This window comes from Xiphophorus couchianus, chromosome 11 (assembly GCF_001444195.1).
Source record: "Xiphophorus couchianus chromosome 11, X_couchianus-1.0, whole genome shotgun sequence".
Lineage (NCBI taxonomy): Eukaryota > Metazoa > Chordata > Actinopteri > Cyprinodontiformes > Poeciliidae > Xiphophorus > Xiphophorus couchianus.
This window is the reverse complement of record NC_040238.1, coordinates 8,856,503-8,870,989: the sequence shown is the minus strand read 5'-3', so window position 1 is coordinate 8,870,989 and position 14,487 is coordinate 8,856,503. Positions and strand designations below refer to the sequence as shown.

Genomic DNA, 14,487 nt, shown 5'->3' with positions numbered 1-14,487 from the left:
CCTTGGAGTATTTTCTGCAAGAAAGAAAACACAGAGATAATGGGAGCAGGTTTTGCTTGTAATTCATCCTGAAGGGCCAAGAAAAAATGATTGATCTAAGTTTTACTTAGTTTTTCTGAAAAAAAAAATACAATTTTATTAAAATTGAATAAATATATTTTGTTTCAAATTCCTTATTTCAGTCATAAACACAGTCAGTGCTCACTAAAATATATGACAAAAGACTGACGGTCCAAATAGATTAATAAATTGGACCAAAACACAATAAAGTTTCAGTGGATTGGTCTATACTGTAAGTTACCTCCTTTCCACCACTATGGACTGACTTATAAAAACACCTTATAAATATGGTCTTTTTATAAGGTGTTAAATATTATAGACCTCACAACAAGGAACCAAACACTAAATGCAAATAAAATGCAAATGCTTCTTTTTAGGGTCTGTACTGCCATGGTCGAGTGCAAAAGGCAATAACTGTTACTTAATCCAGTTTCAAAATGACTCCATCCATCCTTATTTATGAAATTTAAACACTGCTCAGTTAATCAGCTGTTTGTTTTGTTGTTTTTTTTGTCTCTAAAGAGGCACCGTTGACCTTCTTGTATAATAGAGAAACCACACAGGAAGTACAGTGACAGGAAGAAAACCGTTGCAAAGATTTTTACTCTTTACAGCAGCAGATTGCAAATGTGGGAATGTTTCTTGTGTGACATGAAAAAAGGGAAATGGGCTCAGCGGTTTGATGAAGCACGCGAACATGAAGGGCAAAACAGGAGGCAAAAACAGAGCTTCTGTCCTTTTTAATAAGGCTGAAAGTCAGTTTGTCTGGCCTGAAAACTACCCAGTGCCTTTTGTTTTCTTTCTCCCAGACACGGTTCTCATCTTTGTGCCACTTTGTTAAGACCTTCACCTTGTGCTCAATTATGCTAAAAATATAGCAATTTTTACCAAATCGTCCCTGGATTGTTGGAAGAAATTGTCCCTGGAGGATGATTCTTTATGATTCTTGATTCTTGATGATTCTTTGAATAATCTTTATTCATAGCTGTGTTTTTGGGCAGGAAGCTAAGGCAGCTCCACACTTGAGTCGTCATGGTAGCTCCCATCTATTCTCCGGACATAGTCAGAAGGAGGATTCATCAGAGACAATAACTTTTCACCTGTTTTTTGAGCTCAATTTTTTGAATCCTGAAGACGTTGTCTGTTTTTGACACTTTTCTTGTCCAAAAGTCGTTGTCTCAGGTTGTTTACAGATGCACCACTGATGATTCTGCAGTTTGCTGGATACTGTTGGACATCCTGAAGCCTTCTTCACCTTGACGCTCTTGATGATCCAGTTGAACTGTTCTTTCAGCTATAGGTTTAGGTTGCATTCACACCAACCCTGTTTAGTTCATTTAAATCAAACTCCAGTTTGTCCATTCATCCATCCATCCATCCATCCATCCATCCATCCATCCATCCATCCATCCATCCATCCATCCATCCATCCATCCATCCATCCATCCATCCATCCATCCATCCATTTTCTGTTCACCCTTTGTTCCTAATGGGTTCAGGAGGGTTGCTGGTGCCTATCTCCAGCTACGTTCCGGGCGAGAGGCGGGGTCACCCTGGACAGGTCGCCAGTCTGTCGCAGGGCAACACAGAGACATACATGACAAACAACCATGCACACACACACTCACACCTAGGGAGAATTTAGAGAGACCAATTAACCTGACAGTCATGTTTTTGGACTGTGGGAGGAGGGGGTTAGCATGCCCCGCATTTGGAGGCCTTAGTCCTCGACACGGACGTTGCTGGTTCGACTCCTGGTTCCGGTGACCTTTGCCACATGTCCTCCCCCCTCCACGCCCTCTTTCCTGTCTGCTTACTGTCACAAAAAAATACGAGCCACTAGCGCCGGAAAAACTCTTCGGATAAACTCCAGTTTGTTTGCCTAGAAAGTCCAGTTCATTTGGAGAGGTGTGAATGCACAATCAAAGTCTGACACGGACCGAATAAAAAAACCTAGGTCTGAGTTCGGTTGAAGTGAACTCTGGTGCAGTTTGACTGCATGTGTGGATGCCAAGCAGACCGGAAGCTGCTGCAAAAGCAGGAAGTTTACTACATTCTGGGTAACTGCAAACAAAACAAATGCATGAGTCTAGAAATGGCTCGTAGTCTTTTACCAAAGTCAAAAGAGATATCCTCCAACCGCTAAAATCTAATAACGTTTTCTTTAGATTATTTTAGATGTCCTCTACTAAAAAAAAATCCAAAAATAGACGCATTTTCTGCAAATAATTTGCATTTACTTTGTGCAGAAAAATCCATAAATTCATGGAATCCACTGTATGCAAGTCTGTCCCTATTTTATAATGACCAGCAATTCAGACATGACTGATTTCTGCTGAACTGATGATGTCACTCCACTGACATAAAATTAGCAAAGCCATTTGGATAAACAGTGAAAATATATATTTTTTGTCATAAAGTAAACTTTTCAGGTTTATAAAACTGTTTCTAATGAATTAGCCTGCCATCTGGTCAGTCTGCACAGCTGTAAGCGCAAAAATATTAGCTTCAAAGTTTGTAAAAACATCATTCGTCACTACAGAACTGTAAATATTGACTGTTCAGATGCCAATGAAAGGCAAGTGAAAGAAAATGGTTCTAAAGGTTTCTGATCATTATGTTTGTTCAGTTGCAGTCTGTGGAGTTTTTCATCTCCACAGACTCAAAGATGCCTGACTCTTTTGGTATTCAACCAAGTAAGTTGAATAGCTATTTTTCTCATGACGTTTCCTACCGGCATCAATTAGTACCCAAATAGAGGACTATGGGAAGCCAGGTCAACTCAAAACTTGTCTTTTCATGTCTTCAATGTGTTGCTCACATAGACTCTTTGTAGCAAATGTTGGTCATTTCACTACTTTGCCAAAACAAGGGTATGAAATGACAGTTCTGCATCTAACTTTGCTGATATGAAATGTAGCATTCTGCTACTGGAAGTTTCGAACTGACTATGCATCAATTCATACTGCCTACAGAGTCTATGGAAAGCAAGGAGGACCAAAAACCTTTGACTTTTCATGTCTTATACACATGATTTGCATGCCTTTTTATTCAATTTGACAATAATGCATATATTACACTTGAACAACAGCTCAAAGATGCATGAAAAGTTGTTTTTATATACCATACAGAACATTTTAGTACGTTTGGTGGCAATTTCACCATTTTGTACCTGACAAATTGTGATTTATGTGACATTCTACTTTCTACTCATATTTTACTGCAAGAAAATTTGGTTAAATAAATACAACTTAGCAGGAAGAAGCCACTAAGAGCTATTTTGGTTGTATCTCGGGAGAAAACAATAGGGTACAAGGCATAAACTATAGGTGAAAAATATTCTATTTATTTAAAATATACCAATAACAATATTAATTTACTTAGGCACAAAATGGAAGTAAGAAGAAACAAAATGGTAATGCTTGGGTACGAAATGGGGCTATGAGTAACTGATTTGACCCAGAACGACCACAAACGTTCAAAACGTTTTGAGTTATCTAAAATGTGTGCGAGTTATACCTCCTGTTTCCTACTATTTCCAAACAAGGCACCTTCTCGTTTACAGCTTTTGAACACTCACCATCTTTATTCATTGTGAAATCGTACAATCATTGCATTTTTGCCATCTCTGCATAAAATAGTATTCATTTCCTGGAGGCTTTTGCCCAAACAAACAGTTGGAGGAAGTGTTTACAGAGAAAGTTACGGGGTTCCCATTTCCTATTTCAAAGGAAAGTTATTATTAGACACCAAAAACACATTTGTATTTGTTGAACTCGAAAAGTTATGGACTGGAGAGGTCTTGACAGTGTTGTACTTTCTACTGTCTACCATGCTGCCGACCACATCCTCTTAAACGAGATTGACTTTAAAAAAGAAAAGCTTCCTACTGCCGGCAATTTTTTAGATAATGTATCACGTTGAACTGAGACCACAGACACAAAGAAAACCTCTGTTGCGAAGGCTCACAGGAAGACACACATGAAGCCACAACTGAAAACATCAACGCCTTCAGGGTTCGTATCACGCTTCATGATTTCTGGTTACTCACATTTCTGCTCTCTGGCTGTGAAAGCTTTCAATATCAGGGCAAGAAAACACTTAAAAGCATTAGATAACGGCTGCAGATGTTTGATGGTTAAGCACAATCCTCAAGTATTTTAGTTTTGGTTAAAAAAAGGGGTCTATTTTTGTATAAAGTATAAGTACAGTCACATGTTAGAAATGGGAATATGTAATAAAGATCTTGTATAAGAATCAGTTGGGTTTGTATCCTGATGGGATAAGTCCAGGGTGAAACTGTTTTACCTTACATTTATAGGGTGCAACTATAATTGAACAAACAATGGAAAAAAGAATGTAGATAAAGACTATGGTTATTTACAAAATCAACCATAGGACTCAAAAATATGCAAACATTTTCCTCAAAGACCAGTGGTCAACAACTTTCAATCTAAAAAGCAAGTTTGGTCATTGGTACAGCTAAATATAATTTCCTAAATAACCATATAATAAAGAAAAGATTATGCATTTTTGTCTGCTGTAGGAAACTTAAGATTAGAAATATATTGGGTCTTAAAATAAACTGCTACAAAAAAGGAGTTAGCACATTTTCTTACATTGTTTCTTTTTCTAATTTTTATTTTAGTAAGTTTTACATTTTATTTTATTTTTGTTAATTTATTTTTATTTTATGAAAACAGCTCTCTTGTAAATGAGGTCTTGAATCTCAACGAGACAACTTGCTTAAATAAAGGACAAATAATAATAAAAAAAATGTGAATGTAATGTTGCCCTGCGACAGACTGGCGACCTGTCCAGGGCGTACCCCGCCTCCCGCCTGGAATGTAGCTGGAGATAGGCACCAGCAACCCTCCCGACCCCATTGGGGACAAGGGTGAACAGACAATGGATGGATGGATGGATGGATGAATGTAATGTAAATGTAAAAAAATATATATATATAAAACCCCCTAAAAAAAACGTGATACGGTCCCACTAAAAACTATCCAAACTGTGAAAAGTCAACTTTTTACAACTTAAAACGCCACAGCGAGCTTCAACTTGAGCAGTGGAGGAAACTAAACAGTTTGTGGGTGCCAAACACTCACCATGTCAAAAAAATGAGCATTACCTTTTAGATCTGGCATAGTTTCTTCTCTCAATGTAAGGTTTATACAGCAAAATGATGTTTACTTTTTCCCACATTGTCTACCGTGCCTATATGACTTTGAGTTTCCTGTCAAATCTCCCTAAAGTGCAGAAGAGTGTGCAAACATAAACGATCTGTCTTCTAGTTGAGTTCTGAATGAGTTTCTTTTTTTTTGCAGTAAAATCAAAACTTTACTACTATTTCCATCCATATGAAGTTATAGCTATTAAAGAAAAACACAAAACAAAACAGTGCAACATATATTAGGGCAGAGAGCATTTATTTTGTTCTTTTTTAATGGATTTTTTGGAACTAGTAGCCTCCATACACAGCAGATCAGACAGGACATTGGTAGACATTTTCCAAATATGTTTCCATTCTTCAGACTTGAGGAACACAATTTGTAAAAACTATTTTATATACGAAATAAAAACTACATCATTCAGATAAAGTGTGATGTAACTTGTAACATACAGTGGAGCCCTGCCTATTTGTGGTTCACTATTTGCCAATATTTTTAATGAGATACATCTCCAAATTATTTGCAGAAAGTCTGCCTATTCTATTTGGGGCACTATTGACTGAACCTCCAAGAAAGGAGATATGGGAGACTGTTGATGTTAGCTTCTGCGCTAGTGCTTAGCTTAGTTTCTACTGTGCATATTAATTACTATAGGTAGTCTTCAAATAGGTAGTTTTTAGCAATTTTATAGAGTTGCAGGTAATTGTATATTCGTAGATGAGCTACTAACCAGCTAAACCATCAACCTAGACATTTACCAACTTACCATTAGCTGCTAGGTTGTTATTGGCAGCTCTTGTATTTTCTCTCAAAACAGAACATCTTCAAAGAACCTCCTTTGTGTAGATTTAGGGTCCAAACTAAAGCTATTTGCAACACTTGTTGCTGTTTGATAGTTTCTGCTTTTTGTTTTTGATGGACAATCAGAAAATACTTTTTTTTTTCATTGGGTGATCACTGTGTATAGTCTTACATGGTTAACTAACTAAATGCTGTACCATGGTAACCTGTTCAAACTAACATTTCATTACATCTGCAAGTTGCTACTTTTTTCAAGCACAGAGAAAAACATAACTTGTTAGGGGAAAATTAGACCCAAAATGTCCGTATTTTCTATTCCTTTATGATCATAGTTATCCATCTTAATTGCCAGTACAATCTCTTTGGTTATCTTTAACACTGTGGGACAAGAAGACAATATATCGGCATCGACATCAGCATCAGTCATTTCCTAACTTACCAGTATTGTTCTGATAAGTCAATCTGGGTTGATATTAACAATCAATGTTTATTTCAATCATGCTGCCGTTTGTGTAGGAAAATATATGTAATATTGGTAAATAACTGACATAATGGCAATATATCAAACATTGATACCGGCTCAAAATTTCTTATCTATGTGTCGCGTTAAGGTATGCAATTTCTACAAATAATATATGTTAGATCACACCACTATGACTGTGATGTTAAACAAGTGTTCTGCTACCCCGTGGTAGTAAAAAAGGACAAATCTATTAAATTAGACTCATTTCAGTTTATTTATAGAGTGCCATTTCACAGCAAATATCATATTAAATAACCTTGACCTTAATAAATCAAATTTCAATTGAAGGAATCTATTATTATGAGTGTTAGAAGAGTTTGAAATGAAGTGTGTCTTTATGTTTTCAATGCCTTCTCAGCATGAAAACGAGAAGTCTGTTATTCACCCATTTATTAGAGTGTGGCAGCAAGGAAACATCACAAAAGCATGAAAGGCAGTGACTGCATGAGTTAACTTAAACCTGCAGAGAGTTTGGGTTTTGCAAACCATTCGTTTTGTAATTGTTTAGCCATATCGTCCCTGTAGTTAATAATATTGATATAATACTGATCAAGCAGACAACTACACCTCCAATTATTATTTTTGAAACTTATGTGAAACTTAGTTTCTGTGGCTGATCTCAGTCTTCATGCCAAGCTGGCTTTGCCCCCCGTTTGTCTTCACATCGTCACTTGAGCACACAACAGGCATTATTCATCAATCAGCTTATCTGTGACTGATATTATCTTCTGTTTCCTGGACACAGGCACCAAACATCTTGTTTGCAGTGTATCTATGACAATAATTGATTTTCTTAAGCACAGCAGCTGCTTTGTAGTATTTGAATACCCAAATCCTGGAGCGTTGCGTTGATTTCTCTCCACATCAGAGAAGTGCTGAAATAAACACACATTGAAGTTGCTGCTGCAAAACAACTTTATGCTATCAATACATACTTTGCACACAAGGTTCTGGACCATGACTTTTTGGTCCAAAGTAAGTGTGAACAGGAAGAAAGATTTGTAAACGACAGTAGAAAAGAAGACATGTACTATGAATAAGTATTTGTTTTACTATTATCTAATAATATCATCTTATGGTCAATGGAAATGCAGCTAATGAAATCAGTGAGCTAACTTCTAGTAGAAACAGGAAAACTGTAAAACTCACTCCAGAAAGTGAAACAATTTTCTGTTATTTTTGTGGGTTGTGGTTAGAATTGGAGGTATAAGTAGACTGAAGGGACAATAATGTGGGAAAACATCTTCATGTGAAGTCTTGAACCCTGCAGACATTAATCTACTACCCTTGTATGGATGGCAGTTTGGGTTTTTAGTTTCATCAAAATGTTTCTTCAATTTTAAGTCAGAGGGGGTATTTATTGGTCATCGTAAGCTGTAGAAAAAAGAACGGCACTTCAAATGAAAGTTGTACTCCCCCAAGCTTCTTATGTTCTTTTCATCAGGTTGAAAACATGTTGATATTTATAGATCTACTGTGTAGCCCCATGTACATATTACAACTTAATTGTAATATTTCTCTATGAGAACAGGGTTGATATGTAATACTGTTAACAAAACAACTGTGAACATGGATGATTATTGTCTTTCTATCCCTTAAGAAAAGTTGTAATTTTAGTTGAAAATAAGACAGAGAAAGAATGAAACTAGAAGAGCCTTAAAATGTAAAATCCTGGCTGCTTCCTTTTAATCTCTCCAAAACAAAATGAGCCTGCAGAGACTTGAAACCCTCTCAAAACTGAAGTAGCACAGCGAGCATCGTGTCAGCTCATGTCCCGCTTCTTGCTTTGTGGTGAGTGAACTTGCACCAGAAACGCTGTTAAACGAGTCACAGGCAGAACATCAACGCAGAAAGGACAGGAACTTCCTCTGTCTTCTCTGGTTCCCACCGTGTTTCAGGCCATTCATCGCCTGGAGGGCTACCACAGTTCAAACCTTGTCACAAGCTAAGACGCACCAGAAGCCTGAAAGTAACAATTGATCTTGTGACCTAAAAGCTATCAACCAAAAGATAAAAAAACACCTTTTTCTGTCAACCTAGCATTTATTAAAGATTGAATTTTTTTTTTAAAAGCTACAAATTCATATCTTTATCACAGTATTGTGCTTTGGAAATTAAATTTAATGCCTGAGCTACAAGGATGCTTCACTTTAACTTAAATATTAGTGCTTGGTGGGAAGCTTAGAAGTGAAAGTGTGCTTTTTGTCTCCATTTTCATCATTTTCATTGTGTTCAGTAAAAAAATAACCATTTTTATGTTTTGTTTATTTTTTCTTCTTAGGAGGTGGCGGCAACAGAAAAGGAAAAAGCAAGAAATGGAAGCAGATGCTGCAGTTCCCCCACATAAGTTTGTGCGAGGAGTTGCGACAGACCACAGGTAAAGCGGGCCTGGTCTTCCCTGCCTGCATCTTACCCTGCAGGGCTCTTCATCTCTGTCCTCTTTATGTGCCAGTTGAGTCGAATGCCTCTAAAACCAACTTGAAAATGGTTGACCTGAAAATGACCTTTTATCAGATCCAAGACAGGCCTACTGTACCAAAACATCCAACAGTCAGTCAAAACAGTCAGTGAAGTCTCAGTAGACAGAATTGCTTGCCAACACAATAGAAAACAATACCAGGTTGTGGTGTTCCACATTATTCTTGTTGACTGTTGGTTGCTTTGGTTACTGCCAGATAACTCAATTTCTCCACACATAATGCCACAACATGGGACCCCTAGTAGTGGTTCTAGATTCTCTAAATTCTATGTAATTACATCCAAATTCCTTCTGGATAAAAAAACTTTTGTGTTAATCTACATTCACAGAGCAACCAAATGTGATCAATCAGATTTTTTGCCCATGTTCAACCTATATCTGACTTTTCATGGCAGTCTGACCAGATATTCAGATATTTTCATCCCCACAAAAAACTGATTTATGACTCATCCACATGTGGTGTTAAATAGGACAACTCAAAAATATGCATTATTGTCCTTCCGCTTTACAGTCATTGACTTCCCTGTGTTGGTCAGTCACACAAAATCTCAGTAAATTAGGTTAAACTTTGTGGTTGCAATGTGACAAAATAGGAGCAACATTCTTGAGGTGTTACTACTTTACAGGCAGCTCTGCTTTATGAGTCTGTCAGGGATAAACTCAAATCAAGCTTGAAAACAGTGCAGTCTTAGAGGAACTGAGTCATCAATTATCAAAGCCAAACTTTGACAGACAGAAATTAGGATTTTAGCTTCGACATAGAGGTTTCAGCTAAAAACTGGTCCTCAACAAGCTGCTTCTGCGCCAACTTTTGCCCCATTCGGTGTCTATCTGCATAACGACACTGAATTCATACGTTAAGACAAGAAAAACGTCTTTAAAAGATACCACAGAGGAAATTGTGGGCAGAGCAGAAAGAGGAAGCAGACTGCTGCCTTTGCAAAGTTGCTTTCTTTATAACATACAAAAAAGCCGGTTACTGCATGTAACCGGCTAACCATCTTAGCTATTCAGGATAGCTGCTTTTTACAGTCCAGCTAATGGCTTTTAAAGTAACTGCTACCCAGGGTCCAACCAGCGACTCCTAAAACTAAAGGCTTCACTGAAGCTAACAGCTAGTCTGTCTCAAGCTAATAGCTTCTCAAGTTAACAAGAGCCTTTTCGTTACTCACCATCTTGATCACACACCATGAGTTGACATCAAGCAGCAGTGTAGCAGAAGAAAGAAATAGCGCGACAAAATGTAGGCATTTGTTGATTTTGAGTGAAATTCTGCAATGTGGAATACCGAAAAACAGGAGGAACAGTCTTGGCCACTCAAACACATGTCCAGTTGGTACTTCAGCTTCTCAAACTGCATTTTCTTTAAAATATTTTAGTTATGATCTACAAAAACATGTTGAGATATCTTAGTTTTCCGAAAATAATTTGGAATCACAGTGAGTGGTCGTCCTCTGTTAAAGTTTGGAGTAAATCACACTAAGCACTGAAATTCTTCCACCTGCTGACATAAAATTGTATTGACATGCAGGATAAGGTATATCTTGGAGCATTTTAGTTAGCCTAATCTTCAAACAATAACACATTTTGTCAGTTTGTGATATTGATCAAAATATTTACTTCTTAAAATAAATGTGTTTTAGCCACAAACAACTATCCAAAATAATTTTATTCTTATATTCCAGTGCAGAAACATGTATGGGACCATTTCTTTTTTTTGGTAGTTTGAAGGAACTGCATATAGTCATACCACTAGATATTCCTAGTAAACACTCATTCCAAATAACTATTGTTCCTCTGAGCCTCTGAATGTGGTAGCAGTAGTCTATTACATGTAGTAGTAACTAGAGCAGCAGTGAAAAGTTCAGAATGAGGTTTTTGCTAAGTGGTGAATGATAGAACCAAATAACATTGATCCAAAATAATTTAGCTTTATCCAGGACGAAACCCCATGAAAACCGGGAGTGAGGAAAATAAAAAACAGAAAAAATATTCTGTGTTTTTTGTGTTCCAAAGCTGAAAAGCCTCACTTGGTTTGTGTTTGAATTTATGTCTTATATGGTAAGTCAGTGGCACCAGAAGCTGGTTTTACCCCTTCTCTCTGGAATTTGGTTTTTATATTCAGGAGGTTTGTTGTTGGTAAAACAAAGAGAGGATTGAGTTTCTTCTGAGGAAGCTGTTGGTTTGAGATCCTTGGGCTGTTTTTTGAAGAAACAAACATCATCAGGGTCACTTGTTTCTCTATTTCTGTCTCCAGTTCACATTTATTTAAACAGTTCCAGTGATAAACTTGTATACCACATACTGATGGCCTTGTTCCTCTGTTTTTATTTTTAACCTCGTTCTGAAGAGATTTATTGCTTTAATTATGCTTGAACTGTGTTAGCTGTAAAAATGAGGTGGAAACAGAGTCTTTACAATCATTTTCATTTAGATTATTTAGTCAGTGTTCACAAAATTATTAACCAGCATTTTTAGATTTACTTCTACCTTGTTAGATTATGCTCTTGTTCATTGAGGTTTATCTCTAACATGTTAATCCAAACAGTATATATGGGAATATTTGCCCCATGTTGTGTTGTTACCTCTCCTAAAGAACATGTGATGTTAGTATGGTGTGAACCGTGACGCCCATCACAGGAGAGTTCCAATTCATTTTCTTTTCCTAGCTTTGGGGTTTAATTTGGTTTGCTGTATGTATCCATACATAGCAACAGAGCAAACACACTGGCCTTATTGTTGGGAGGAAGAAGAGGCAGGAAGGCAAGGCAGATTATGACCTGTGATAAAACTGGTTTGCCTCAAGGAGTACTGTGGCGACAGATAGACAATAGTTCAATTAAATCTGGGAGAAAAGATTATTTTCTGTACTGTACTTGTTCAACTTCTACACTAATAAAGAACTTCAATAAAGGTCTGTAACCAAAAAGCAGGAGCTTTTGTTACATATTAGATACCCTTACATACAGTAAACAGGGTCTTAGCTTCATTCTGACATGAACATAGTCAAAATCACTGAGAAACTGTCAAGTTTTAAAAAAAATTGTTCTATTTAGTTGAGGAAAACAAAATATTAATAAAAAAAATAAAATAAGCTGAAAAGATCTCTTTGCAGCTTTTCCTCCAGAAGGTTTATATTAATATGCTGCAAGCTCTAATTTGAATGAGTTAACTTGAACTCGTTCCCACACAGGCAGGAAGTTGTAGCTGTGAAAGAAAAAAAAAACCCGAAAGATAAATGGATTTTCGAATGACTTGTCTCAGAGATAGAAACCAATCTTTCATACGAAAAGGTTGTGCACAAGTGAATTACCAGAAGCTGTCAATATTTTAAATGCAACAAGAACCAGATAGATTTGCAGAAAGATGACTTCTTTTTGTTAATCAGAAACAACTTGTCCTTTTCCGCCATCATCTTGCAACCACAGATTAAAACATATCGGCCTAAAAGCAATAGCCTACTTCTGTTTGTTGTACAATGATATCTTGTTCCTGGTGTGCCACAGATTTTCTTCCTTTGTTAAGAAACATCCTGTGGCTCAGACTTTAAACTAAGTTTAAACTGGGAACTTCAGCCACATTTCTAAAAAAATAAAAACAGGACTGTAACTTTATGAAAACAGATCTTTAGTTGCTTCAGAATGTAATTTGGTTATCTTGTGTCAAAACATGGGGTTGATTTTGTTTACAGTGACAGAAAATGAGAGAAAGCCAGATTTTGCTCTGAGATTCAAAACCTGTGCAGGAAATTCACTGCACGTGTGAAACTACCAAGGAGGAAATATTGAGCCTGTTTCATAAGATCCAGTTTCTTCTGATTTACTAAGTCAGATGTGCATGAAGATAATAAAACAAACAATAATTCTACTACCGAAACTAAGAGAGAGAGTGTTATGAAAAATGTTAAAGGGTAAGTTCGATCAAAGATTTGCCGGTCTTGCTACTTCCTGAGGGCCTTCCTGAGTTATAGCTAACGGTAACCTGAGGGGAAAAGTTAGGGGCAAAAACCAAACAAAGACAAACTGTTTTGACTTAAAATAACCAAAGGGTAAAGTAACACAAACAACCATAGCAGCTAAAATCTTGCAGGTTGCAGGTTTTAAAACTCCAGGACTGCCACAAATCACCATCATGACTGACAACATGGATATACATTTTTATTACTTAGATGTGTTTTGTTTTTCTGAAATTGTTGACCAAATGTTGAGGTAAGAGAGTTCCACCTCTTCAGTCTGCAGCAGTTAGCAGAGTTCAGTCACTGGCTGATTCTGTCTACACTATTTCAAAACAAACATGGCGGATAAAACATCTGACAATAAATTGAGCTGGGCTATACAAGATTTTTCTAACAATGTTTATATATTTACTTATATAAATTTCATTATTTAGTCAAAACCAAATTTTATGTGAATTTACCTTTTTCAGTCTGAAATTTCTGTTAAATTGTCAAATGTTTTTATTAAAGAAGCAAAACAAAACAATGGAAAAGGAAACAGTAGTAGGTTATTATTTACCCTTTATTTTAGAAATGATGAGAGTTTAGACCAAGAAAAGAAAATCTGGTATTGTGGATTTTCTTGGCCAGTCATTTATTTATTCATTCATTCACAAATCGCATCAAGTGGAGCACTTTAACTCAATTTGCATGTGATAAGCTTGGCGTTTTGTTATTGCCTAATGAAAATTAAACATCCTAAACCCCTTGAAAAGTCTGTCCTGTCCTGAAGCGTTTACACAGTCATTTACAACAAATTTGGACAAATGCATTCTTGTAAAAGTGGAATCTTTCTCCTTGGTGCATTTGAGTCTCTTTTGGGTGCAAATTGAAATGAAATTGGTTGCGATTTCATGCAGACGTCTTGTGACATTTGCCCTTAGTAGCTTTCTCTTTCTTCTCAAGTTGAAAATTGTCTTTTGTCTTGAAGGAAAGAGTGGAACTTTATTTGCTTTTGGGAGTTAGAACTAAGTGGATGTCAATGATGGCTGTGAATCAGAGTTTGACTGTTAATGGTTCCTAATTATCTCAAACAATAACATTATTAACATAAATGTACATGGATAGCACTTTATTAATCAAAATTAACTTAAAAAACCCCACAATTATTCCACAGTTAGACATCAATCACAAAAGACCAAACTCACTAAATCTACTAATCCTAGCCCATATGATAGGCTGAGAATCACCTGATTTGTTGAGGGCAATAATTTTAGCATGACAGCATGAACGATCCCTCTACATGTAGAACAGTGGTACCAGTTTAACAAGACTCAAAATGACATTAGTTGAGGACTAAGTTTCAGAATACTAATATTAACACTAGCGAGTCTGACTAATGTATAGTACAACCTCTGAGCACTCTGCCTACCTCGACTAGGCAGAGTGATAAAATTGAGTACAGTGCTTCAGCATTTTTAAATATAGTAATTACAACCATGAGGACATTAGCTTA

The 14,487-nt window shown here is 36.6% G+C and overlaps 1 protein-coding gene across 1 annotated transcript in view; it reads left to right on the top strand.

Annotated features, from left to right (window-relative positions):
• The window catches only part of grk6 (G protein-coupled receptor kinase 6), a 53,789-nt gene that overhangs the window by 3,810 nt on the left and 35,492 nt on the right, over window positions 1-14,487 (top strand). Inside the window, exon 2 of the mRNA XM_028031727.1 lies at window positions 8,840-8,935. Coding sequence (XP_027887528.1) covers window positions 8,840-8,935 — 96 coding nt within the window. The remainder of the gene's footprint in view (window positions 1-8,839; window positions 8,936-14,487) is intronic.